The sequence below is a fragment of the Narcine bancroftii genome, chromosome 4 (assembly GCF_036971445.1).
Source record: "Narcine bancroftii isolate sNarBan1 chromosome 4, sNarBan1.hap1, whole genome shotgun sequence".
Lineage (NCBI taxonomy): Eukaryota > Metazoa > Chordata > Chondrichthyes > Torpediniformes > Narcinidae > Narcine > Narcine bancroftii.
The window spans coordinates 21,487,928-21,515,314 of NC_091472.1; the positions used below are offsets into that span (position 1 = coordinate 21,487,928).

The following is a 27,387-nucleotide window of genomic DNA, read 5'->3' on the forward strand; positions in this document are numbered from 1 at the left end:
TAATGGAATACAATTATTCATTTCTATATAACATTGTTGTATTCTCAAATTATCTTCCAATTTTCAGGTTGACATAATACATTTTTTTGCTACGGCTAGAGCTATCTTAACAAATCTTTTTTGTGCACCATCCAAATCAAGTCCAAATTCTTTATTTTTTATGTTACTTAGGAGGATGATCTCTGGGTTTTTTGGTATATTGTTTTCTGTAATTTTATTTAATATCTGGTTTAGATCTTCCCAAAATTTTTCTACTTTCTCACATGTCCAGATTGCATGAATTGTTGTTCCCATTTCTTTTTTTACAATGAAAACATCTGTCAGATACTGTTGGGTCCCATTTATTTAACTTTTGAGGTGTAATGTATAGCCTGTGTATCCAGTTATATTGTATCATACGTAACCTCGTATTTATTGTATTTCTCATCGTTCCAGAGCATAACTTCTCCCATGTTTCCTTCTTTATCTTTATATTTAAATCTTGTTCCCATTTTTGTTTAGTTTTACCATTTGTTTCCTCATTCTCCTTTTCTTGGAGTTTAATATACATATTTGTTATAAATCTTTTGATTGTCATTGTATCTGTAATCACATATTCAAAGTTACTTCCCTCTGGTAACCTCAGACTACTTCCTTCAAGTAGGATCTCAATTGGTAATATGCCAACACTGTATCTTGAGTTATATTATATTTATCCTTCATTTGTTCAAAGGATAGTAATTTATTTCCTGAAAAACAATTTTCTATTCTTTTGATCCCTTTTTTCTCCCATTCTCTAAAGGAAAGATTATCTATTGTAAAAGGGAGTAACTGATTTTGCATCATTATTAGTTTTGGTAATTGGTAATTTGTTTTATTCCTTTCTACATGAATCTTCTTCCAAATATTGAGCAGATGATGTAATACTGGAGAACTCCTATGTTGTACCAATTTTTCATCCCATTTATATGTGTTCAGGTATCTTTTCCCCTATTTTATCTAGTTCTAATCTAGTCCAATCTGGCTTTTCCCTTGTTTGATAAAAATCTGATAGGTATCTTAATTGGGTGGCTCTATAATAATTTTTAAAGTTTGGCAATTATAAGCCTCCTTGTTTATACCATTCTGTTAATTTATCTAGTGCTATCCTCGGTTTCCCCCCTTTCCATAAAAAATTCCTTATTATTTTCTTTAACTCCTTGAAGAATTTCTCTGTCAAGTGTATTGGCAATGCCTGAAATAGGTATAGTATCCTTGGGAAAATGTTCATTTTAATACAGTTTATCTTTCCTATTAGTGTTAGTGGTAAATCTTTCCAATGCTCTAAATCGCCCTGTAATTTTTTCATTAGTGGATAATAATTGAGTTTATATAGATGGCCGAGATTTTTATTTATTTGTATACCTAGGTATCTTATTGCTTGCATTTGCCATCTGAATGGTGATTCCTTCTTAAATTTTGAGAAATCCGCATTATTCATTGGCATTGCTTCACTTTTATTTACGTTAATCTTGTAACCCGACACTTCTCCATATTCCTTCAATTTCTTATATAATTCTTTTATTGATAGTTCTGGTTCTGTTAAGTATACTATAACATCGTCCGCAAATAGACTGATTTTATATTCCTTATCTTTTATTTTTATCCCTTTTATATTATTTTCTGTTCTTATCAATTCTGCTAGTGGTTCTATAGCTAATGCGAACAATAAGGGTGATAGTGGGCATCCCTGCCTTGTTGATCTGCTTAAATTAAATTGCTTTGATATATATCCATTTACTGTCACTTTCGCCATTGGCCCCTTATATAATGCTTTAATCCAATTAATATACTTCTCTGGTAAACAGAATTTTTGCAATACTTTGAATAAATAATTCCATTCTACTCTGTCAAAGGCCTTCTCTGCGTCTAAAGCAACTGCTACTGTTGGCGCTTTACTCCCTTCTACTGCATGAATTAAGTTAATAAATTTACAAATATTGTCTGTTGTCTGTCTTTTTTTAATAAATCCAGTTTGGTCTAGATTTACCATTTTAGGTACATAATCTGCTAATCTGTTTGCTAATAGTTTAGCTATTATCTTATAATCTGTGTTAAGTAATGATATTGGTCTATATGACGCTGGTGCGAGTGGATCTTTCCCTTGCTTTGGTATTACTGTAATTATTGCTGTTTTACATGAATCTGGTAAGCTTTGTGTTTTGTCAGTCTGGTTGATTACTTCCAGGAGGGGAGGAATTAATAAATCTTTAAATGTTTTATAGAATTCTATTGGGAATCCATCCTCTCCTGGTGTTTTATTATTTGGTAGTTTTTTTTATTACCTTTTGTATTTCTACTATTTCAAATGGTTCTGTTAATTTATTTTGTTCCTCTATTTGTAATTTTGGTAGTTCAATTTTAGTTAAAAATTCATCTATTTTGCCTTCTTTCCCTTCATTTTCAGTTTGGTATAATTGTTCATAGAATTCTCTAAAGTTTTCATTAATCTCCGTTGGATTATATGTGATTTGTTTGTCTTTTTTCCTTGATGCCAATACCATTTTCTTAGCTTGTTCTGTCTTAAGCTGCCATGCTAGAATTTTATGCGTTTTTTTCCCCTAGTTCATAATATTTCTGTTTTGTCTTCATTATATTCTTCTCCACCTTATATGTTTGTAGTGTTTCATATTTTATTTTTTTTATCTGCCAATTCTCTTCTTTTAGTTGTATCTTCCTTCATTGCTAATTCTTTTTCTATATTTACTATTTCCCTTTCCAACTGCTCTGTTTCCTGATTGTAGTCCTTCTTCATCTTGGTTACATAACTTATTATTTGCCCTCTAATGAATGCTTTCATTGCATCCCATAGTATAAACTTACCTTTCACTGATTCTGTATTTATTTCAAAGTACATTTTAATTTGTCTTTCAATTAATTCTCTAAAATCCTGCCTTTTAAGTAGCATGGAGTTTAATCTCCATCTATACATTCTTGGAGGGATGTCCTCTAACTCTATTGTCAATATCAAGGGTGAATGGTCCGATAATATTCTAGCTTTATATTCTGTTTTTCTTACTCTATCTTGCATACGAGCTGATAACAGAAATAGGTCTATTCTTGAGTATGTTTTGTGTCTACCCGAATAATATGTATATTCCTTTTCCTTTGGGTGTTGTTTCCTCCATATATCCAAAAGTTGCATTTCTTGCATCGATTTAATTATAAATTTGGTTACTTTGTTCTTTCTGTTAATTTTTTTCCCAGTTTTGTCCATATTTGAATCCAAATTAAGGTTGAAATCCCCTCCTATTAATATGTTCCCTTGCGTATCTGCTATCTTAAAAAAAAATCTTGCATAAACTTTTGATCTTCTTCGTTAGGTGAATATACATTGAGTAGATTCCAAAACTCCGAATATATCTGACATTTTATCATTACATATCTCCCTGCTGGATCTATTATTTCCTCTTCTATTTTAATTGGTATATTTTTACTGATTAATATAGCTACTCCTCTTGCTTTTGAATTATACGACACTGCTGTTACATGTCCTACCCAATATCTCTTTAATTTCTTGTGCTCCAATTCAGTTAAATGTGTTTCTTGCACAAATGCTATATCCATTTTTTTCTTTTTTCAGTAAATTTAGCAGTTTCTTCCTTTTAATTTGGTTATGTATTCCGTTAATATTTAAAGTCATATAGTTCAACGTAGCCATTTCATACTTTGTTTATCTTCCCTTTCCGTTTCTCCATCATCACCTTTCCTTCTTATCCATTTCTGCTTTCTTGTTTTGAACACTTTATAAGACAACATTTCTAAAACATCAAACATTTTCCTTATTTTCCTACTTAAAACTTCTTTAACCCCATTCTCCCCTCCCCCTCCTGAGTTGCCCTTTATCCCTTGAAGGGCAACCACATCTCCCCTCTCCATTTGGATTTGCGAATTCACTCGCAAGAATCAACTGATTTTGCAGTGACCGTAACTCCTCCCCACCCATCCCCCCTTGGAAAAGATTTCAATTTTCATATATAACAAAGGTCACTCTTTTAATTCCCTCCTTATTCCCTCTATTCCCTTTCATTCCCTTATTAATTCTTATCTATACTCTATATATTTTCCTCTAAATACGGATACACTCATGTATACACATATATACATACACATCTATATATATATATATATATATATATATATTTTCTTTGGCTTGGCTTCGCGGACGAAGATTTATGGAGGGGGTAAAAGTCCACGTCAGCTGCAGGCTCGTTTGTGGCTGACAAGTCTGATGCGGGATAGGCAGACACGGTTGCAGCGGCTGCAGGGGAAAATTGGTTGGTTGGGGTTGGGTGTTGGGTTTTTCCTCCTTTGCCTTTTGTCAGTGAGGTGGGTTCTGCGGTCTTCTTCAAAGGAGGTTGCTGCCCGCCAAACTGTGAGGCGCCAAGATGCACGGTTTGAGGCGATATCAGCCCACTGGCGGTGGTCAATGTGGCAGGCACCAAGAGATTTCTTCAGGCAGTCCTTGTACCTTTTCTTTGGTGCACCTCTGTCACGGTGGCCAGTGGAGAGCTCGCCATATAACACGATCTTGGGAAGGCGATGGTCCTCCATTCTGGAGACGAGACCCATCCAGCGCAGCTGGATCTTCAGCAGCGTGGACTCGATGCTGTCGAACTCTGCCATCTCGAGTACTTCGACGTTAGGGATGAAAGCGCTCCAATGGATGTTGAGGATGGAGCGGAGACAATGCTGGTGGAAGCGTTCTAGGAGCCGTAGGTGATGCTGGTAGAGGATCCATGATTCGGAGCCGAACAGGAGTGTGGGTATGACAACGGCTCTGTATACGCTTATCTTTGTGAGGTTTTTCAGTTGGTTGTTTTTCCAGACTCTTTTGTGTAGTCTTCCAAAGGCGCTATTTGCCTTGGCGAGTCTGTTGTCTATCTCATTGTCGATCCTTGCATCTGATGAAATGGTGCAGCTGAGATAGGTAAACTGGTTGACCGTTTTGAGTTTTGTGTGCCCGATGGAGATGTGGGGGGGCTGGTAGTCATGGTGGGGAGCTGGCTGATGGAGGACCTCAGTTTTCTTCAGGCTGACTTCCAGGCCAAACATTTTGGCAGTTTCCGCAAAGCAGGACGTCAAGCGCTGAAGAGCTGGCTCTGAATGGGCAACTAAAGCGGCATCGTCTGCAAAGAGTAGTTCACGGACAAGTTTCTCTTGTGTCTTGGTGTGAGCTCACAGGCGCCTCAGATTGAAGAGACTGCCATCCGTGCGGTACCGGATGTAAACAGCGTCTTCATTGTTGGGGTCTTTCATGGCTTGGTTCAGCATCATGCTGAAGAAGATTGAAAAGAGGGTTGGTGCGAGAACACAGCCTTGCTTCACGCCATTGTTAATGGAGAAGGGTTCAGAGAGCTCATTGCTGTATCTGACCCGACCTTGTTGGTTTTCGTGCAGTTGGATAATCATGTTGAGGAACTTTGGGGGACATCCGATGCGCTCTAGTATTTGCCAAAGCCCTTTCCTGCTCACGGTGTCGAAGGCTTTGGTGAGGTCAACAAAGGTGATGTAGAGTCCTTTGTTTTGTTCTCTGCACTTTTCTTGGAGCTGTCTGAGGGCAAAGACCATGTCAGTGGTTCCTCTGTTTGCGCGAAAGCCGCACTGTGATTCTGGGAGAATATTCTCGGCGACACTAGGTATTATTCTATTTAGTAGAATCCTAGCGAAGATTTTGCCTGCAATGGAGAGCAACGTGATTCCCCTGTAGTTTGAGCAGTCTGATTTCTCGCCTTTGTTTTTGTACAGGGTGATGATGGTGGCATCACGAAGATCCTGAGGCAGTTTTCCTTGGTCCCAACAAAGCTTGAAAAACTCATGCAGTTTGGCATGCAGAGTTTTGCCGCCAGCCTTCCAGACCTCTGGGGGGATTCCATCCATACCTGCTGCTTTGCCACTTTTAAGTTGTTCGAATGCCTTATATGTCTCATCCAGGGTGAGGACCTCATCCAGCTCTAGCCTTAGGGGCTGTTGATGGAGCTGGAGCAGGGCGGAATCTTGGACTGAGCGGTTGGCACTGAAAAGAGATTGGAAGTGTTCTGACCAACGGTTGAGGATGGAGATCTTGTCGCTGAGGAGGACTTTGCCATCTGAGCTGCGCAGCGGGCTTTGGACTTGGGATGAGGGGCCTTACACAGCCTTTAGAGCCTCGTAGAAACCCCTGAAGTCGCCAATGTCCGCGCTGAGCTGGGTTCGTTTGGCGAGGCTAGTCCACCACTCATTTTGGATCTCCCGGAGTTTGCGCTGAAGATGGCTGCATGCGCGACGGAAGGCTTGTTTCTTCTCTGGACAGGATGGCTTTGTAAGGTGAGCCTGGTGGGCAGCTCGCTTCTTTGCCAGCAGCTCCTGGATTTCCTGGCTGTTTTCGTCAAACCAGTCCTTGTTTTTCCTGGAGGAGAAGCCCAGTACCTCTTCAGTGGATTGCAGTATGGTAGTCTTCAACTGATCCCAGAGGGTTTCAGGGGACGAGTCCGTGAGGCGGGTTGCATCGTCGAGCTTTGCTTTGAGGTTTGCCTGGAAGTTTCCTCTCGCTTCGTCTGACTGCAGGTTTCCAACATTGAACCTCTTTCTGGGGGCTTTACTGTTCCTGGGCTTTGGCTTGAAGTGAAGGTTGAGCTTGTAGCGAACCAGCCGGTGGTCAGTGTGGCATTCCGCGCTAGGCATGACCCTGGTGTGGAGCACATCTTGTTTGTCACTTTCTCGCACCAGGATGTAGACCAGGAGGTGCCAGTGTTTGGATCGGGGATGCATCCAGGTGGTCTTAAGGCTGTCCCTCTGCTGAAAAAGGGTGTTTGTAATGACAAGCCGCCGTTCTGCGCAGAGCTCCAACAGGAGGCGCCCATTGTCGTTGCACTTGCCGACGCCATGCTTGCCCAGGATTCCTGGCCAGGTTTCTGAGTCTTTGCCGACACCCATATACACACATACATATAGTTCGTGGTCATTTTTACTCTCATTACATGTCTTCATCTCTCTGCTTGTTTTGTAGTTGTTCTGCAAATTTTCGTGCTTCCTCTGGATCCGAGAATAGTCTGTTGTGTTGCCCTGGAATAACTATTTTAAGTACCGCTGGGTGCTTTAACATAAATTTATATCCTTTTTTCCATAAGATCGTTTTTGCTGTATTGAACTCCTTCCTCTTCTTCAGGAGTTCAAAACTTATGTCTGGATAGAAAAAATATTTTTGACCTTTGTATTCCAGTGGCTTTTTGTCTTCTCTTATTTTCTTCATTGCTTTCTCCAATATATTTTCTCTTGTTGTATATCTTAAAAATTTTACTAAAATGGATCTTGGTTTTTGCTGCGGTTGTGGTTTCAGGGCTAATGTTCTATGTGCCCTCTCTATTTCCATTTCTTCCTGTAATTCTGGTCTTCCTAGGACCTTGGGGATCCAATCTTTTATAAATTCTCTCATATTCTTGCCTTCTTCATCTTCTTTAAGGCCCACTATCTTTATATTATTTCTTCTATCATAGTTTTCTATTATATCTATCTTCTGACCTAACAGCTCATGTGCCTCTTTAACTTTCTTATTAGATTCTTCTAATTTCTCTTTTAAGTCCTCTACTTCCATTTCTACAATTATTTCTCGATCTTCCATATTTTCCACTCTTTTTCCTATCTCTGATATGACCATTTCTATTTTATTCATTTTTTCTTCTGCACTCTTAATTCTTCTTTTTATCTCATTAAATTCTTGTAATTGCCATTCTTTCACTGACTCCATATATTCTTTAAAAAAAGATATATCCATTGTCTTGCCTTTCTCTTCTTCTTCCATTTCTTTCTGTTCTTCTTCTTCTTCCTCTGGGTTGACTACCTGTTGTTTCCTTGTTTTCTTTTTACCCTCTTCTTTCTTGTTGTTGTTATTGTCTGTGTTCTGCACCTGCTGCTGTGCTGCAGGTTTCTCTCTCAGCTGTGGAGATCGACTCCGCAGCTGTTCCCCCCTCCCGTCAGTGTGTTTTTTTTCATGTGCGGTTGCGCACTTTTACTCGGCTCTGCAAGCCATTTTTGTAGTCCCGAGCCCGGGACTTCCAGTGACCTGAGGGAGTGGGCTTCTCTCTCCGCAGCGGGCCTCCTCGGACAGGTAAGGCCTTCACCTTCTTCTTCTGACGTTCTTTCATCTTCTCTTCTTCCCGTTGTTTTCGACTTTTCTCTCTTCACTGCCATTTTCTTCTCACCTTTATTTTTACTTTGTTTTAATTTTTATTCTTGTACCTTTGTGTTTTGTGCGTTTTTTTTCAACTTTTCCGGAGAGGGCTGGAATTCCCTGACCGGCCACTACTCCATCACGTGACTCCTCCCTGTAGACCTCTCTTAAGTCAGCTAAGAACTTTAATTCACCCAGAGGCTGGTTGGAATTTAGGACATAGGCAAGCGCAGCACAGGAACACAGGCCATTAGCCAATGTGTTTACGCCACATCACAACAAAACTATGCTGTCTGCACCCAATCGATATCCCTCCATCACCTCCATATTCACGTGTCTGTCTGGAGGCCACTTAAATTGTATTTACTTCCATCACTAATCCAGGCAGCCTGTTCCAGACATTTTCCTCTCTAAAATGGTAAAAGATGCAAAATATCTGCCCCACAGATCCCCCTTAAACTTCCCCTTCGGCTTGTTGAAAGGGCTGGACAGAGTAGATGTGGCAAAGTTGTTTTCTATGAGAAGTGAGTCAAGGATAAGAGGGCACAACTCCAGGATTGAAGAGCGCCCATTCAAAACAAAGATGTTGTCAAATTTCTTCAGCCAGAGAGTGGTGAACCTCTGGAATTTGCTACCACGGGTGGCTGTGGAGGGCAGTTCATTGGGAGAGATTGATATATATCTGAAGAGTCAAGGTAGGAAAGGTTATGGGGAGAAGGCAGGGGAGTGGGGCTGAGTGAGAGAATGAATCAGCTCATGGTGGAATGGTGGAGCGGACTCATTGGGCTGAATGGCTTATTTCTGCCCTCATGGTCATATGTGTGCGGCCTCTAGATTGTGAGGCATCTACCCTTGGGAAAATATTTTGTCTATCAGTCTACCAAGAGGCAGACACCCAGTGGGGCTCAGAAGTACCCAGGACAGCACCTGAATCGCAAAGGTACAGGAAGCTGTGGAACAACCATTGGTTGATGGATGTGCAGATGAGATTAATGTGGTGGTGAGTGGCCAACGGGCCTGTAACTGGGCCACATGATCATGAATGCTCCAGGCTCATAGTTAATTGTCTGGTACAAGTACCCAACATCAACCGCAACCAACCAATTTTCCCTTGCAACCGCTGCAACCGTGTCTGTCTGTCCCGCATCGGACTTGTCAGCCACAATCGAGCCTGCAGCTGATGTGGACATTACCCCTCCATAAATCTTCGTCCGCGAAGCCAAGGCAAAGAAGAAAGAAAAGAAAGAACACAAGTGAGGTTCTAACAGAACCTTAGATCTGTACAACTCGCAATGTCCTTGAAGGGACCCACCAGAAACAAGGCGAATAAGGAAAAATAAGCGCCCCACCCCCCACTCCCATGTGAATTTACTGAGAATTCACACCCACCGACTTAGAGCTTCATGTCCTTGCTTTGCAGAACACCACTAGAGGGAGTAAGAGTACCATGGACAGAACTGCCATGTTTGGTGTGGAGGTCAGTGTGTGCACAGCCCATTATACAGCACCAGTGCCCCAAATGTGGCAGCACCAGGGTCCCAAGGGTGCAACAGCAAGGTCCCAAAAGTGCAGCACCATGGCCCCAGGGATTGCCGACCCAAGACCCAAGGGTGAAGCATCAGGGGCCCAAGGGTGCAGCACCAGGGTCCCAATGGTGCAGCTTCAGGAACCCAAGGGTGCAGCACCAGGGTCCAAGGGTGAAGTTGCAGGGCACCAGGTTGCAGCACCAGGGAAAAAGGATGCAGCACATGTAGTACCAGGGTCCCAAAGGTGCAGATCCAGGGCCTAAAGGTGCAGCACCAGAGCCCAAGGTTGCAGCACAGATGCCCAAGGGTACAGCACTAGGGTTCCAAGGGTGCAGCACGGGGGCCAAGGTTTCAGCATGAGGAGCCTGAGGGAGGATAACTGAGTGTGTGTGGTCAGAGTGAGCAGTGTTAGAGGAGCACGCAGAGCAGACAATGTCTACGCAGTGTAGGTCCGAGCAGGTCATGTCAACAGTGCGCAGGGTCAGAGCATGGAAGGGAAGATAACTCCTTTAGGATGAAAGTTAAATCTCTGGTTAAATCCTCGGAGAACAGATAAAAGTGCCCTCGATAAGATGAACCTGGGGGCGTGGCAAAATGCCCGAATTATAAAGACATTTAGCACTTTTGAAACTTTCTTCGAAGTGGCTTAAACTTTATTCATAGCAATAATGAAGAAAACAAAAGGCCAACTAGTGAAGAAACTGACTTTTAAACGTGCAGAAAGTGCAGAAGAATTAAGGCCTATCTTCCAGAAAGATCCACAAGAGTCGATTGGAGAGGCCCTGGAACAGCAGAGGATTCTATAGACCAAGTTGAGTATCACACCGGTTGGTGCCTTCCTTGCGTTCAGGGATGCAAGATGGCGCCAGTGCTTCGAGTCGCTCCATGGAGGGGGGAGTGCAAGCACGAGGTCCGGTGCGTGCCCGAGGAGGTAGAGGAACGTGGGAGCGACCGTCCCGACAGGGAACGCGATCGCATGTGTGTGGTCGGCGGCACGGCTGCAAGTAGCAGAGTGTCAGAGGACACTCACCTCTGTGCGTCGGGTTAGCTGGGCACACCCGAAGACTCGCACTACCCTCAACAGGCTCCAGGCTGCGGGTGGGATCAGCCGAGTATGGGCTGAAATACTAGCAGGTGAAGAGGAGGAAGAAAACCCTGCGATTTTGGAAGAAGAGGAAGCAATCCTTATGGAAGCAGCTAGAATTATGGAAGGTAGACCACAAAGGTTTAAAATTATTCCCTTACAAACTTTTAAAACTACTTCTGCTAGAGCTGAACCTGTTAAGCTGAACTACAGAGCAGGGGTCAGGAGTTTGTATATTCTCTCGTGTCTGCATGGGTTTCCTCCGGATACTCCAGTTTCCTCCTACCCCACCAGGTTAATTGGTAAATTGGGCAACAAGGGTTTCAGTGGCCGGAAGGGACTTCTACTGTGTCGAATTGTTAAAATTAAAAAACAAATTAAAACTGACATAATCTTCATTAGAATTTTACCAAAATGAAAACAATGTATTTTTGGAGATTAACTCAAGTATGCTATTGCAGTGAGTTAGGAGCAAGGTAAAGCATGTCTCACACACTTGTGGCAAGATGCTAATTGCCCAAGGACCTTTCGTGGTACTCTTGTTAATGCACGCATGTGTCTAATGATACTAAAATACCAGGGCTTTCACATTTGGTGTTTAGAGTTGGCTTCAGAAATGCTGTCTTCTGACATTGACAGGAGGAGTGCTGATAATCGATGCCCTGTGGTTCGGAGAGGGGGCAGCGGTATAGATCCCCTCTAATGTGATATTCTCCCCATCGCTGCGTGCATCTGACCTGGGCTCACCAGACCTGCCAAACCCTTGGGCTGTGCTGTGTGTGTCAGAAAATAAAGGCACCTAATGCATCAGCTTGGATCTGACGGGTGCTGTTTATATTGTCCCTCCTGTTCACTAAAGAGTTTTCTCCGCTCTGTGCTTCTCACGTTTGGCGGTGAGGTGGGGGGCTTCCCAGCCATGTGGTCTCTGAGGAACTGCACCAGTGTCTCTCCATCCACCGTTGCGTCTCTCAATTTCCACTGATGCACCATGGAAAGTAGCCTGTTGGGGTGCATCAGTGTTTAAGACCGCAAGAAACTGCAGAGAGTTGTGTAAGTGGCTCAGACCATCACAAAAACCCCCTCTCCTCCATCTAAACTTCACACTGTCTCAGAACAGGAGCCAACACATTCAATGACTCATCCAATCCCGGCCACATTCTCTCCTCCTTCCCCATCAGGAAGAACATTCACAAGCCTGAGATCAGACACAGCCAGATTCAGGGTAGTTTCTTTCCTGCTGTTATCAGACTCCTGAAGGAACCACACACCAATTGAAATAACAGTGCCTTTGCCCTGTTCTAACCGATCCTCCTCTCTAACTAGGCCCTTTGTGTCAAGCCACTGGGTTGACAACCTGGAATGCTTGCAAAATGAACTTTCTCAATGCACCCTGGACTTGGAAGATCACCCTGGGAAAGGGCGGAGGTATGCTTGGTGATGTGGTGAGGGGCCATACTGCGGACATGAGAGACCGCCTTGGGAGAACCTGGGATCTGCACAGTGACATGGGGGAGGGGTTGTACTGTGGACCCCAACCTGGAGAGGGCAGGGGTCCGCATAGTGATTTAGGGGAATCTGGGCGCCCCTTCCCCCGCGACCTCCACTGTCACTCACCGATGCAGTAGGGGCAGCACTGGCCTTTCCGTAGGACGGGCCGGGGGCAGGTCACAGCAGGGCAGGACTCAGAGTAGCAGCTGATGGTGCCCTCCATGCAGACGCAGCTCGTGCACACGTTCGGTTTCCAGGACTCAGCCTCCAAGAAGATGTCGCCCTCGTCGTTCTTGCAGTAGCCAGGTATGCTTCTGTTGCTCGGCAACAGAGGCTGGAGAGGCTCATCTGATTAGAAAGGAGAGAGTACACACATCAGGTGAAATCTAAATTTATTGTCTGAGTACATACATGACATCACATACAACCCTGAGATTCTATGTGGGCCAGGCAGAATTTCTAATTACTGGTAACTGTAAACTGTACTCAAAATATGAAGAATAGATTGGAGGTCACTGGAGTCTCTCACCTCCCCATTGACGTGATCTAATGGGATTGGTGTCTGAAGAGGGCACGCAAAATTATTGAGGACCCCTTCCACCTTGCACATAGCATCTTTCAGCTGCCCCCATCAGGGAAGAGATACAGGAGGATCAGAGCCACCACCAGGCTGAGGAACAGCTTCTTCCCATGGGCTGTGAAATTGCTGGATGACCAAAGGAATGGCTCACATTAACATCTCATATTAATGAAACAAAATCTATTTATTTATTTATACAGATGAATATTTGTCCTGCATATGTATTGCCTGTCTGTGTGGTGTGAGTCTGCGTGTATTGCACCAAGGACCAGAGAATGCAGTTGCGTCTGGTTGTACTTGTTAATCAGATGACAACAAATTGACTTGAAGAAAGAAATGTAAACAAAAGAAAGAAATGTAAATAAACTCTGTGTAAAAATGGAAAATAAATATTCAGTAATAAATAATGAGCAAAATCAGAACCCTTAAATGAGTCCCTGATTGAGGAGTCTGATGGGGGAGGGTGGCAGCTGTTCCTGAACCTGGTGGTGCGCGTCTTGTGGTACCTTCACCTCTTTCCCAATGGCAGCAGTGAGAACAGGGCATGTCCTGGGTGGTGCAGATCCTTGATGATTGCTGCTGTTCTCCGATGGCAGCGTTCCCTGTTCTCGAGGGTGGGGAGAGTTTCACCTGTGACGTACCCAGCTGCGTCCACGACATAGGTAGCGAACCTGTCCTGAACTAATACATTAAGTGAAGCATTGGTTGCGCTTCAGGTGAAAGCTTCATCTGTCTCAGCTTGGGTTCCTTTCTCTAGAGCAGTTCATGTCGTCACCACAGGAGGGGTGAGGTAACGTGGAGAGTCATGGAGTTTTACAGCCTTTCAGCCCCACTCGTCCATGTCTTGGCCAAGTTCCTAACTGAGTAGGTCACCGGTGCTTGACCTTGGCCCATATCTCTTTAAACCTTCCTTACTCATCAACCCTTCTAAACTCTGTAACTATGCCCACGTGCACCACTTCCTTTGCACTTCCCTCCCCTCCATGGACTCCATCTACATCCCCCGCTGCCTAGGAAGGGCATCCAACATACTGGCACACCCCAGACACACACTCTTCTCCATCCTCACAAGTGTGTGAAAATATGCACCAAAGGGCTTAAAGAAAGTTTCTTCCCTGCAGCCATTAGGCCACTGAATGAACCCCACCACTGTGGTCTCATACTGCCCTTGCTGCGTGCAATTGACCTTTATTCTCACTATATCCTACACCCTCTAAATTGCGCTCTTTACACGGCATATGAGTGTTGGTTTGTTGACAGAAAAACTTCTTACTGCATTGGGTACTTTGTAATGGATAAACAAACTTAAAACTTGAATATCGCAGAGACCCTTAAAGAGAAGCTTGGTTCACAAACAGAAGTAATTAGCACAGCCAGTTCTGCCTTGTTGCTTTAACTGGGAGTAGGAGCTTCTGGGTTAGGTACACAGGGCAGAGATAAGGTGAGACTGAGGGCTGAGACAGCGGAAGTGCGTTTAGGGATACACAGAAATGCTGGAGGAACTCCGCACGTCATTTAGCATCCAATATTTCAGGTCTGAGCCCTTCTTCGTTATACCTCTTTAACTCCTATGGACACTGCTGAGTTCCTCGAGTATTTTTTTGTGCTTTTATTACAGTCAGTGTTTGCAGACTCTCATGTTTCACTGCATTTGTGGAAACAATGGGAGTCCCTAGTTCTTGCAACTTTGCCCCTGCGCACTGACCCAGTTATCTGGCCATTGCACTGTTCCACCTGAGAACTGCCTGTTTGTCTCACCCCGGCTACACCAAAATCAAACAGGGTGGCATGCCTGTCAGAGCCACTGCCTCGCAGTACTAGGGACCCCAGATTCAAACCTGACCTTGGCTGCCGTCTGGGTTTCCTCTTTGTGCTCCAGTTTCCTAAAATAGTGCGTGTTGTGGGGGTGGGGGGGGGGAGTTGATGTGGGGAAGATAGTAAAGGTGGGATTTGTGCAATCGGGTGGTTGATGGTCAACCGAAAATCAGTGTCCTCGATCCGTGATGCATCTCTCCACCACCCCATGGTTTTGCAGGAATATTCTGAGGGTGTGATGAAGGCGCTATTAAAATGCAAGTTCTTTCATCAGGTACCTCACAATGCAATCTCATTAAATGTATTAAATGCATAGACAGAGGGATTTTAGTGGGGGAATGAAGGGTTGTGGGGAATAGAATCTGTGCCGAACCACTTTTTCTTGCCTCGTTCCACTGACCTGCACTCAGTGCATAGCCCTCCATACCTCTCCCATTCATGTACCTGTTCAAATTCCTCTTAAATGTTAAAATCGAGTCCCCCATCTATCACTTCAGCTGGAAGCTCTTTCCACACTCCCACCACTCTCTGTGTGAATAAATTCTCCTTCATGTTCCCCCTAAACTTTTCCCTTTTCACCCTTAACCCATGTCCTTTTGTTTGAATCTTGCTCACCCCAATGGAAAAAAATTATCTATCTCCCTCGTAATTTTAAATACCTCTACCAATCTCCCCTCATTCCTCTACGCTCCAAGGAATAAAGTCCTAATCAGTTTGACCTTTCCCTGTAACTCAGTTCCTGAAGTCCGGGCCACATCCTAGTAAATTTTCTCTGCACTTTCTCTATCTTATTGACATCTTTCCAGTAGTTAGGCAACCAAAATTGCACACAAAACTCCAAAATTGGCCTCACGAATGTCTTATTCAACTTTAACATAACACCCCAGCTCCTGGACTCAACACTTTGATTTATGAAGGCCAATATGCCAAAAGCTTTGCTTAAAACTCTATCCACATGTGACACCACTTTCAGGGAATCTGTATTCCCAGATCCCTCTGTTCTACCGCACTCTCAGTGCCCGACCATTACCATGTATGTCCTTTCTTGGTTTGCCCTTCCAAAATGCAGCACCTCACACTTGTCTGCATTAAATTCTGTCTGCCATTTTTCAGCCCATTTTTCCAGCTGGTCCAGATCCCTCTGCATGCTTTGAAAACCTTCTTCACTGTCCACAACACCTCCCAATCTTAGTGTCATCTGCAAATTTACTAACCCAATTTGCAGCTGGGTAGGTGGAGCTGAGTCCACGGCCATTATCAGCTGTGATCTCACTGTATTCTTCTATCACTATTTCCTTTGATAGATCAAGCTCCTGCAAAAAGGCTTGGGATAGTGAATGCACTGCACGGGAAGAAGTGAGGTGTCTGCCTACCTGGGCACTGTGGGCAGCAGGAGTCCAGGGTCCTGGTGGGATTCTGGCAGAGGATGGGTGGGCAAACCTCTGTGTCGCACAGCACCCGGCTGCTGTGGCAGGTGCACTGGGTGCATGAGTCGATGTTCCAGCTCTCCCCCTCCACGTAATACTCCCCACCGGGAGCATGGCAGATCGACGAGTCGCTCAGTTCCGGTTTCCAAAGCCCCAAGTCCTCTGAGAACAGACAGGAAAGTGTGAGCAGGAGGTGAGTGAGGGGACTAGAGGAGAATTCAGGTGGAAATGAGGGGGTTGGAGGAGTAATTCAGGTGGGAATCAGGGGCAGGATAGGATGATTCAGGTGGGAATGAAGGACAGGAGGGGCGATTCAGGTGGGAATGAGAGGCGGGGATTCATTCAGGTGGGAATGAGGGTCAAGAGGGAGTGATTCAGGTGGGAATGAGGGGGTTGGAGAAGTAAAAACAGAAAAACATAGAAAATAGGTGTAGGAGTAGGCCTACACCACCATTCATTTTGATCATGGCTGATCATCCACTCAGTACCCTGTTCCAGCTCTCTCTCCATATCCCCTGATCCCCCAAGTCACAAGTACTAAATCTAACTCTCTCTTAAATATAGCTATGGAACCGGCCTCAATCACTTCCTGTGGCAGAGAATTCCATAAATTCACCACCCTCTGAGTGAAAAAATTCTTCCTCATCTCAGTCCTAAAGGACTTCCCCTTTGTCCTTAAACTGTGACCCCTGGTTCTAGACTTGCTCAACATTGGGAACAATCTTCCTGCATCTAGCCTGTCAAATCCCTTAAGAATTTTGAACGTTTCAGGTGGGAATCAGGGGTAGGAGGGGGTAATTCAGGTGGGAATGAAGGACAGGAGAGGGTGATTCAGGTGGGAATGAGAGGCAGGAGGGGGTGATTCAGGTGGGAATGAGGGGCAGGAGGGGGTGATTCAGGTGGGAATGAAGGACAGGAGGGGGTGATTCAGGTGGGATTGAGGGCCAGGGTTCATTCAGGTGGGAATGAGGGGTAGGAGGGGGTGATTCAGGTGGAAATGAGGGACAGGAGGGGCTGATTCAGGTGGGAATGAGGGACAGGAGGGGCTGATTCAGGTGGAAATGAGGGACAGGAGGGGCTGATTCAGGTGGAAATGAGGGACAGGAGGGGCTGATTCAGGTGGGAATGAGGGACAGGAGGGGCTGATTCAGGTGGAAATGAGGGACAAGAGGGGGTGATTCAGGTGGGAATGAGGGACAGGAGGGGGTGATTCAGTTGGGACAGGGGTAGGGGGGGTGATTCAGGTGGGAATGAGGGACATGAGGGGGTGATTCAGGTGGGAATGAAGGATGGGAGGGGGTGATTCAGGTGGGACTGGGGGTAGGAGGGGGTGATTCAGGTGGGAATGAAGGACAGGAGGGGGTGATTCAGGTGGGAATGAAGGACAGGAGGGGGTGATTCAGGTGGGATTGAGGGCCAGGGTTCATTCAGGTGGGAATGAGGGGTAGGAGGGGGTGATTCAGGTGGAAATGAGGGACAGGAGGGGGTGATTCAGGTGGGAATGAGGGACAGGAGGGGCTGATTCAGGTGGAAATGAGGGACAGGAGGGGGTGATTCAGGTGGGAATGAGGGACAGGAGGGGCTGATTCAGGTGGAAATGAGGGACAAGAGGGGGTGATTCAGGTGGGAATGAGGGACGGGAGGGGGTGATTCAGTTGGGACAGGGGTAGGGGGGGTGATTCAGGTGGGAATGAGGGACATGAGGGGGTGATTCAGGTGGGAATGAAGGATGGGAGGGGGTGATTCAGGTGGGACTGGGGGTAGGAGGGGGTGATTCAGGTGGGAATGAAGGACAGGAGGGGGTGATTCAGGTGGGAATGAGGGTGATTCAGGTGGGGAAGAGGTGGCCGAGCTTCTCAAATGGGCTCCGCACTCCACCAATCACAGCTGAACTGAATTCCTCTCTGCGCCATTCACATTTTTTATAGAGAATCTACCAGTCTCCCTCCACCTTACAAATGTTTAGAGAATCCATTTCCATCACCTCCTGAGGAGGAATTTTAACATAAATGATGCTCGTGGTGTGAACAGGTAAGATACATGAAGGAGGTGGCAGATTGCATGAGCACACAGTTCGGGTTGAGTAGCCAGCTATCTACACTGGGTGTGCCGGATACAGATCGTTAATTTAAAAAAAAAGGTACGAGATGGAAAGAAATTAATATTAATTTTAAAAAAAGGTACGAGATGGAAAGAAATTAATTTTTCTTCTGTGCTTAATAAAATTCTACATTTCTCTCAATTAAATGTTCCTTTTTTTCTGCTTGCAACTTATTCTTTATTATTATCACCAGGGCACAATTTATTATGTTCGTAACCTCTGGCTTGGGCTGGTGGGAGATTTACTATTTTTTCATATTTCCTTACAGTCCAGGTCACTTTCACTCATTGAGATTCTATGTTGGTTCACAGTGCAGTCTCAATCTTCCAACGAATTTCCCTGCAACCCATTACTGCCACATTCCAATCAACTGTGCCTCCTTATCCTACCACTCACCTACAAACTGGGGGCAAATTTTTAAGATTTAGAGGCACAGCATAGTAGCAGGTCCCTCCGACCCACTCAAATACACCCATTAACCCACAAACTCCGTATGTTTTAGAGGGTGGGAGAAAACCCACGCGGAAACGGGGAGAATGTACAAACTCTCGACGGTGCCAGATTCGAACCTGGGCCACTGCTCCTATGTTGTGCGAACCACTATACTAACTATTGTCATGCACTTACATTGGCTAATTAGCCTACCAACATGTCAATGGGGTATGTGGGAACTAATCAGAGTAGATTCAAGATTCAATTTATTGTCATGTCATAAAAAAGTGTCATATTACATAAAATTGCCTCAGGGAGAACCCACATAGTCACAGGGGGAAATGTGAACTTCACACAGACGGAACCGGAGGTCAGGAGTGAAGCCAACTCGTTAGCTTTGCAAGGCTGCAACTGTTCAAGGATACACACTGTGCCCTAAAACTTCTCCCCCATTCCCAGTCCCCTTCGCCCTCGAGTTCACCTCTCCGGCCAGAAAAAAAACAGAGACACTGCATTCTCCCTATCCCTCCTGCCAAGGTTCGCATCTTCACTTGATTCCTGGGAATAATTCTGCAGCTCCATTTAGAATGTTTCTTGCCCCAGGCTTCCTGGCATGAGTTTTCCCCTAGGACCAATCTTTTTAGTCAACCAGTCTCTCCCGATTTACACCCTGTCCCTTTTGTTCCCTCTCACTCTCTCCCCTGCCCTGCGCCTTAACACTTATTTTACTTCTAACCGTACCCCATTCTGGGGTCACTGGTTTGCTACTCGGTCCTCTGTTCCTGCTTCAACTTAGAGTTGGAAGGCCCTTGGTTGAATCCAGCAAAAAAAAGTCTGCAAATGCAGGGGTTAAGTGCAATACACAAATGCACTGGAGATATTAACATCAACATCTCCAATTTCTGTTAACTCCCTCCCCTGTGTCTCTCCCTTCCTACAGCTCCCCACTCCTTTCCCTTCTTTCAGAGCTACCCTTCTGAGCCCTCAGCCCTCCCCCATCACTTCTCCTACCCTCCCACCTGTATGCACCTCTTACCTGTTAGCCTGTGCTCCTCCCTCCCTCTGACCTTTCCTCCCTCCTCTCTTCTCTTTCCCCCAGTCTTTTTTATTGATGCATCTGCCCGTCTTTTACTTCTTCCTAATGAAGGGCTGATGCCCGAAAGGATGGTTGCCCTTTACCTCCTACGGATGCTGCATATCCCGCTGAGTTTCTCCAGCAGGTTTGTGTATTCCTCTCGGTTGAATCCCCTTGCTGCAGTGAGGTTGCTAATAGCCAGGGGTCAAGCTTGAGGAAGGAAAACAAAGCAGCCCCTTGCCTCTCCACGCTGGGTGTCATTTTGTGCTGAGTTTTGGCTCTCCCATTCCTGCAAATTCACAGGTCCGGTGTGGGCCCAATGCTTGGATAGGAAGCTGAATCTTACAGTGTGATTGGATGCCAGGCTTCCATTGGTCACTCTCTAAATACGAACAGGGTGACATGCAGAGAACCTTGTGGGAACTAGAACCAGCTTAAAAATAATCACCCATTTCAATAGTAAGATGATTTGAAATTGCCTGTCTCTGAAGGTTCTGAATCTTTGGGACTTTCTCAAAGTGTGATAGAATATTTTAAAGGCAGAGGTAGATGGGTACTTGATGAGTGAGAGGGTGTGAGGTTATAGTGGGTCAGTGGGAATGCAGAATGAGGGACACTGTCTATCAACTGTGATTGACTCGAGGAGCAGGCTTGATAGCAGGACTGGCCTGCTCTTGTTTCACAATTTCACAGAGCGTCCAGTATGAGCCCAGAGGACTTGACAAGTTTACAAACTCATTGATTAGTGCTGTGTCCCACTAGTACACGGCTAAGAATGATAACTTGAATGAGACTGCCAACTTGACTCAATATGAGCTTCGTCAATGATCCAACATGGCAAAGGATCATCTGAAGTTACTCTGTGTAGCCAGCACCCACTCTCACTGTCACCTTAATTTTAATGCACACCAAAAATACCTTTTGTCATTTTAAAATTTCACCAAGCATTTTAAAAAAATGTTAGTGTAGCAGTTAGCACAATCTGGCGCTGTCTGAAAGGAATTTGTACTTTCTCCCCAGGCCCAAATGTGTTCTCCAGGTACTCTGGTTTCCTCCCACATTCCAAAAACGTACAGGGTTGGTAGGTTAATTGGACACATGGATGTATTTGGGTGGAGTGAGCTCATGGGCTGGAAGGGCCTGTTACTATACTGTAGCTCTAAATTAAAAACTGTTCTCTCTCCTTGACCCTGTGATGTCTCTTCACGAGAGCCTGGGGACATCTCTCTCTGAGATGCGATGTCTTTCCCCAAGAAGCACAATCGCCCACCCCCCCCCCTCCCCTCCCCGAGAGCCAGCTCATTGAGCCCTGTTGCTTTAACCTAGGATAACCCCACTCAGGTTGGATTGGCAGTAAAAAAGTGAATGCTATGTTGGCATTCATTTCAAGAGGATAGTGTATAAGAGTAAAGAGGTGTTGATGAGGCTCTATGGGGCTTAATTTGGAGTACTGTGTGCAGTTTTGGGCCCCTTATCTTAGAAGGGATGTAATGATGTTGGAGAGAGTACAGAGAATATTTATCAAGACTTACCAGAATGCAAGGGCTAACATATGAGGAGCATTTATTGGGTCTTGGACTGTATTCATTGGAGTAAGATGTTTTTCTTGGTGGGTGAATCCAGGACAAGAGGGCAAAGTCTTAGAATTAGAAGGTGCTCATTTAAAACAGAGATGAGGAGAAATTTCTTCAGCCAGAGGGTCATGGATTTGTGGAATTTGTTGCCACGTACAGCTGTGGAGGCCCAATCACTGGGGGAGTTTAAGGAGGTGATTGATAGGTATCTAATTAGTCAGGGTATTAAGGGATAAGGGGGAAAAGGGCAGAATTTGGAACGAGATGTGAGAACAGTTTAGCCAGAGTGGAGTTGCAGAGCAGACTCAATGGGCCGAATGGCCTACTTCTGTTCTTTTACTTTGTGATCTTGTGAAAAAGGTGCAAGTTTCTGAACTCGTAATTCAAACATCATTGTTTTAATTCTACAGCAACTGAAGAATTTGAATTCACAATTAGATAAACTTGGAATTGAAATCATTAATGGTGGCCTGTGGTCGTTAACAGTTGTGTAGCTCATAAATGTCTTTCGGGGAAGGCAACCAATCATCTTCACCAAGACCATTCCACATTAATCTCAGTCTCAACAAAGTGGCTAAGCCTTCTCTCCCTTTATTCGTGGATGGTGGGCACCTATGGGAAGGCTACCATTTTATTTCTCCTCTCTTATTGGCCCCTAAATGCAGTGGCAATTAAGAGTCCATTCAGGAGCCAATGAGGGCTGAGTAATAAAATAATGTTAATGAGTTTATTTTCATACACATTGCACAATGTAAATATGAGAAACATGATAGGCTGCAGACATTGTGATTGTAGTAAAAACTCCGAAATGTTGGAGGAACTCGGCTGGTCTTTAAGCATCTATAAGAGACATCTTTGTCCGGGATTCTTACTTGCTGCAGGTGAACAGGTACTTATGAAGAAAATAGTATATTAGTAAACAAAATGAATTCAATTAAAAGAGAATAAATATGTTAGCTGTGTCGGGTGCCACTTTAATGGGAACAATGAATAATTTGAATTTTGCGACATTTAATGTTAAAGGGCTAAACAACTCGATAAAACGGAAATGAGTATTGAATTATATCAAGAAGATGAAGGTGAAGAGATTCATTTGACCGAGAAAAAACATTTGAAATTGAAACGGGATTGTGTAGGTCATGTGATAGCATCATCCTTTAACTCCAAGGCTAGAGGGGTAACAATTTTGGAATTTTTTTCTGCCAATGTGGGCTGAGTGTTGAAGGTTAATTGTAAAATATTTTCAGAAGTTTGGACCCTGATGAATGTGTACGTGCTAAATGAAGATGATGTAGAATTTGTTACAGCTACATTTTTGAATCTGAACCAATCGAACGAGAATATTTTGGTAGGAGGGGATTTCAAATGCTGTTTGGATCCATTATTGGATAAATCTCCAAAAACGGTGAAAAGAGAATAAATATATCAGATAGAGAGACATGAAGTATTCACAGCAATTTTAGTGCAAAAAAGTGACTTGCAGTTGTGCAGAGTCTTTTTGTGCAGTCCATGATTAGTGTAACAAGGGGAGGTTTAAGAAAACTGTTCTGGAACTTAGTGTGACTGTTTTTCAGGCTTCTGTACCTTCTAAGGTAGCAACGAGAAGAGACATTGAGAAGATCTTACACAGGCACATAGGTGTTAAAAAAATAGAGGGTTATGAGTAGGGAAAAATTAGATAGTTGTGGAGTAGGTTTACATGGGTCAGCACAACATTGTGGGCTGAAGGGCCTGCACTATGCTATGTAAGCATAGTGTAAGAGGTTGTAACCAGTGTAATGGGAATCTTTGACTTTGTTGAATGCCTTCTTGAGGAAGAGCCTTACCATAGATACCCATCATTGTGTGAATGAAGGGAGAGGAATGGCCTACCCCTGTTGCTCACCACACCAAGGTTGGTTGGGGAGATCCTTACCCGGACACGTTGGGCAGCACTGGCCTGGGCGGATGGCAGGGTTCCCACAGTTGGGCACGGAGCAGGTGATGAGGGCACACATCTCACGCCCGCCGTTGCAGTAGCACTCCCGGCAGCCGTCGTGCCAACTCTCGCCACTCTCATGTCGGCGGCCGTCCATGGATAGGCATGAGCTGGCTTTCACTGGTGGCACCATGGTGGTGGGTACGTCTGGAGGGGCAAGAACGAGAGTCAGCTTCTGGATGGCAGAGGGTCTCCCTCTAACCTACACCACAATTTACCACAATGTTGCTGTTCAACTTTACACAGGAACAAGGGTGGGCCATTCAGTCTACTCCCATTTTTCCCATTTGTGGTGGAGCAGACACAAATAGCCCACTCCTGCTCTGATCTCTTGTGTTCATATTCCCAGTATTTTAAAGGCAATGCCACTTCTGTAAAACCGCACACAGCAGGATCCCACAAGGAGCAACATGTTAAAGACAGCGACTTGGTTTGAATCCGGCGCTGTCTATTAGGCGTTTGCACAGGTTGTACCTCTTTAATCTGACGATGTTGGCACCTGGCCATTGCCAGACCACAGAAAATGACAGAAAACCGACTTGACCCCTAAAGGAACTCCCTCTGCAAAAATATCAAAGGTAAAGCTTAAAACAGGAAAATAATTCTGTGGGGTGGCAGGGTTAGCGCAATGCCTTTACGGCGCCAGCGATTGGGCCCAGGGTTTGAGTCCCATGCTGTCTGTAAGGAGTTTGTACAAAGGGCGGCAGATTCAAACACGCCAGATCATGGGAGTTGCCGGACCACAGAGCGCCGGCTAAGAGAGGTTCAACCTGAACATGAAACAAAACACAAAGGTCTGCAGACACCGTGGATGAAATGAAAACACGACGCTGGAGAAACTCAGCTGGTCAAACAGTGCACTTAATGTAGCAACGACAAGGATACAGGTACATTCTGCTCATGACCTGTCTGGGTTTTCTCTGGGAGCTCAGGCTTCCTCCCACCTTCCAATATGTGCGGTTAATTGGATGCAAATTGGCTTCAGAAGACTTCTACCATGCTGAATCGTTGAAATAATGGTCGTAATAATGCTTTGATAAAGGGTCCCGACCCGAAATGTTGACGGGACCTTTTCTACCCATGGAGGCTCCCTGACCTGGTGAGTTCCTCTAGCATCTCAGTTTTTGTTCAGGATTCCAGTATCGGCAGGTTTTGAGCGTTTCCTTCAGTGGTGTTGGGACAGGAGTGCTAACTTTTGAAGAGAATGTTTGTATCCTTCTGAGGGAACACACTGGACACACATTAATAGAAGGAGGTTGACAACTCTGCATTCCTTCCACCAAGCACTGGAGTGTCAAATTCACTCTGGAAAATATTTCCTACAAAGCCACAACTATCACTGGGCACTCTGTTCCCCCTTCACCAACAATTAGCCAAGAAGAAACTTTGATTAAAAAAGAGAGGATTATTCACTGTGACTTTGTTGGTGAGCCAGACCTGCTGCTTAAAATGTTCAATAATTTCACTTCCGTCCTAACCCAAATTCATATTTGGGGGAGGGGGGGGGGTTGGATTAATATTCCCCACAATGGTTCCATGCTTTTAATACTACCTCTGCACAACACTATTAAGACGCCTCATAACCTGATGTCAGTCATAGCCCGGATTATTCTCAGTAGTGGACGCATGGTTTTTGCTGATGACCAGGTACGAAGGCTGGGAACCTGCAGGCAAGTTTCCAATCGACTATGGTGACATCTATGCTTGTGAAATCAATCCCTCAACTGAACAGCTCTGTCCAAAGAGCCATGTATTTATCCTACTGATCTGATGTATCTGGACATCTGGCGGATAAATACATTTCGTATTGTTTTCTTCTCTCTTTCAACTGAGGGCCAATTATGTTACTGCATGGAGCATTGTGGGTCACATATTCAATAATGGGGCACAAAAAGCATATTTATTCAACCCACATCATCTGTCTGAGGGGACAAAGAACATTAATAAATTATCCAACAATACTTAAGTTCTTTCCTGCCAAATTACTTCTGAGAAAACACTCCTAATATAATTGGGTTTCTCTGGGTAATGTCTCAGGGTACTTTGGATTAGAGACAGCATTAGGGTTGGTTATCATAAAATCATAGAACTCTAGAGCTCGGTACAAGCCCTTTGGCTCTCGATGTTGCACTGACCTATATGTTCCTACCAATACAAACGCTCGCTACTTCATAAATCTCAATTTTTCTTTCATCCTTGTGTCTGGGTACGAGTCTCTTAAATGCTTCAGCCTCCGCCTCCACCCCCACCCCTGGCAAGGAATTCCAGACACCCACAACTCTCGTGTAAAAAGACTTACTCCTGAAGTCTCCCCTAAACTTTCTTCCCTTCACTTTGTACAGACATTCTCTGGTGTTTCCTACTCCCGCCCAGGGAAAAAGCTGCTTGCTGCCTACCTTATCTATGCCTCTCAAAATTTTGTAGACCTCTATTAAGTCTCCTCTCATTTTGTGCAGTGAAGGTTATTGGAGTGTAAAAAAAAAACGCCTTCATTCAGAGGGCTCTTTGGTCACAAGGTTGAAGCCAAAGTTTTGAAAGGAGGTCAATCAGGGTGGATGGACCAAATGGCCCAGCCCTGTTAGGGAAGGGGGAAGCCCAGCACTGCTGCTCCCCACCACGGGATCTCTGATGGTTAACATGGGACACGCTATTTGAGCGGAAGGAGCATTAAGCTCGATCTTGCCCACTTCCCTAAATCACCCCAGTGACCGGGAACTCAGCGATCACCCCCTCTCCAGAGTTCACAAATCTGCAACAAGTCACTTCTAAAGGCCCAATTTAGGATGTGGCATGTCCACATTCCAAATTATTTTAGTTAAATGTCCAGTTGTTTGTAGAGAATCACCGAATAAGTGACCTAAATAATTTTTGACTTGCGGTTTGAAGTGAAGCGATTAAAGTGGTGTGCCGGCAGGTTTCTTGGAGACACTGGAACTGGGACATGAATACTGTGATGCCTTCTCTCTCCCATCACTTTCCTCTTTACCTGCTCCCATTTGCCCTCCAGGCAGTGACTCCCTCACAATGACTTCATTTCCACTGGCACGGTGTCCTCCAATCCTTTGGTCCACTTGCAACTCACTGTTGATACAGCTCAGACACCACCGTGGGACAGAAGATGCCAGGCGCCCTTTCACCCTGCACTGGGGCAGGCCACCCTTCCCTCATTCCTGCCCTTCACTCTGTCTGCCTCTCTGCCTTTCTAATCACTCTCTGCGAGCGCTGTTTTCCCTGCCTTCAGCTGCTGAGTAGGTTTCCCCTTTAACCTTATAAGGTTTAATTATCAGAGCAGGCTCATTCTGAAATCAGTTATGGGCCAAATAATCTTCAGCCATATACTGGAATTAATTAGAGGCCAATTACTTTCTATATACCTTGAGGTCAATCACAGGCCGAGGAGTTCCTTTCTGAAATATTTTCCTTCAAGATTTTAATACAAATGGAAAACCTGTCCAGGCCTTTCCAATGGAAGCAGATGAACCTTGATGTGCAAAGCTCATTTCCGTACCTCCCATTCTCCTAGAATCCTGCAGCACGGGGGGATGTTTCTCAATCCCTTGTGCCTCATTCGACCCAGTAACCTTCACCTCCCCCACACCCAGGCAGCATTCCCTGTAGTTAACTAATCCCCTTCCCGGTGAATCCACTTCCACCGCTTTTTCTAACAGAATGCAGTTCAAAACAGAGAGGTGCATTGAAAAAAAATCTCCTCGTGTCTCCAAGTAGAATAATTGCCAATCTTAAATCTGTATCCTCTGCTGTCCAATTTCCCTGCTGGTCAAAATCATTATGTCTCCGAAGAAACCAATCTGAATTTAGGGCTATTAAATCTTTCCTTAATGGGGAAGGGAATGTAAGCACATCTGCTTGGTACCCAATCCTTCCTCAGGAGGGGTCTCAGAGAGGAAGCTTAACACCAGACATTTAAAATTAAATTTGACTTGGCACGGAGCAAATAAAACAAGATTCATCATCCTGACTCTAACAGAAGGGAAGCCTCCCAGCTAAAGTGTAATAATTAAATAGAAAAGATTCCATTAACCATTGAATACATTACAGCAAGGATAAAGGCAGGGTCAGACATCACCACATGTTTGCAATTTGTCTGTTCCACGAGAAGTTGAGAGGATGTTTTGCGGA

General features: G+C 44.7%; 1 protein-coding gene across 1 annotated transcript in view; it reads right to left on the bottom strand.

Moving 5' to 3' along the window:
- The window catches only part of crim1 (cysteine rich transmembrane BMP regulator 1 (chordin-like)), a 287,206-nt gene that overhangs the window by 18,674 nt on the left and 241,145 nt on the right, over window positions 1–27,387 (bottom strand). The window contains exons 11-13 of the mRNA XM_069930938.1: window positions 23,185–23,394; window positions 16,034–16,249; window positions 12,392–12,613 (exon numbers count right to left, since the gene is read on the bottom strand). Of these exons, the coding sequence (XP_069787039.1) occupies window positions 12,392–12,613; window positions 16,034–16,249; window positions 23,185–23,394 (648 nt within the window). The remainder of the gene's footprint in view (window positions 1–12,391; window positions 12,614–16,033; window positions 16,250–23,184; window positions 23,395–27,387) is intronic.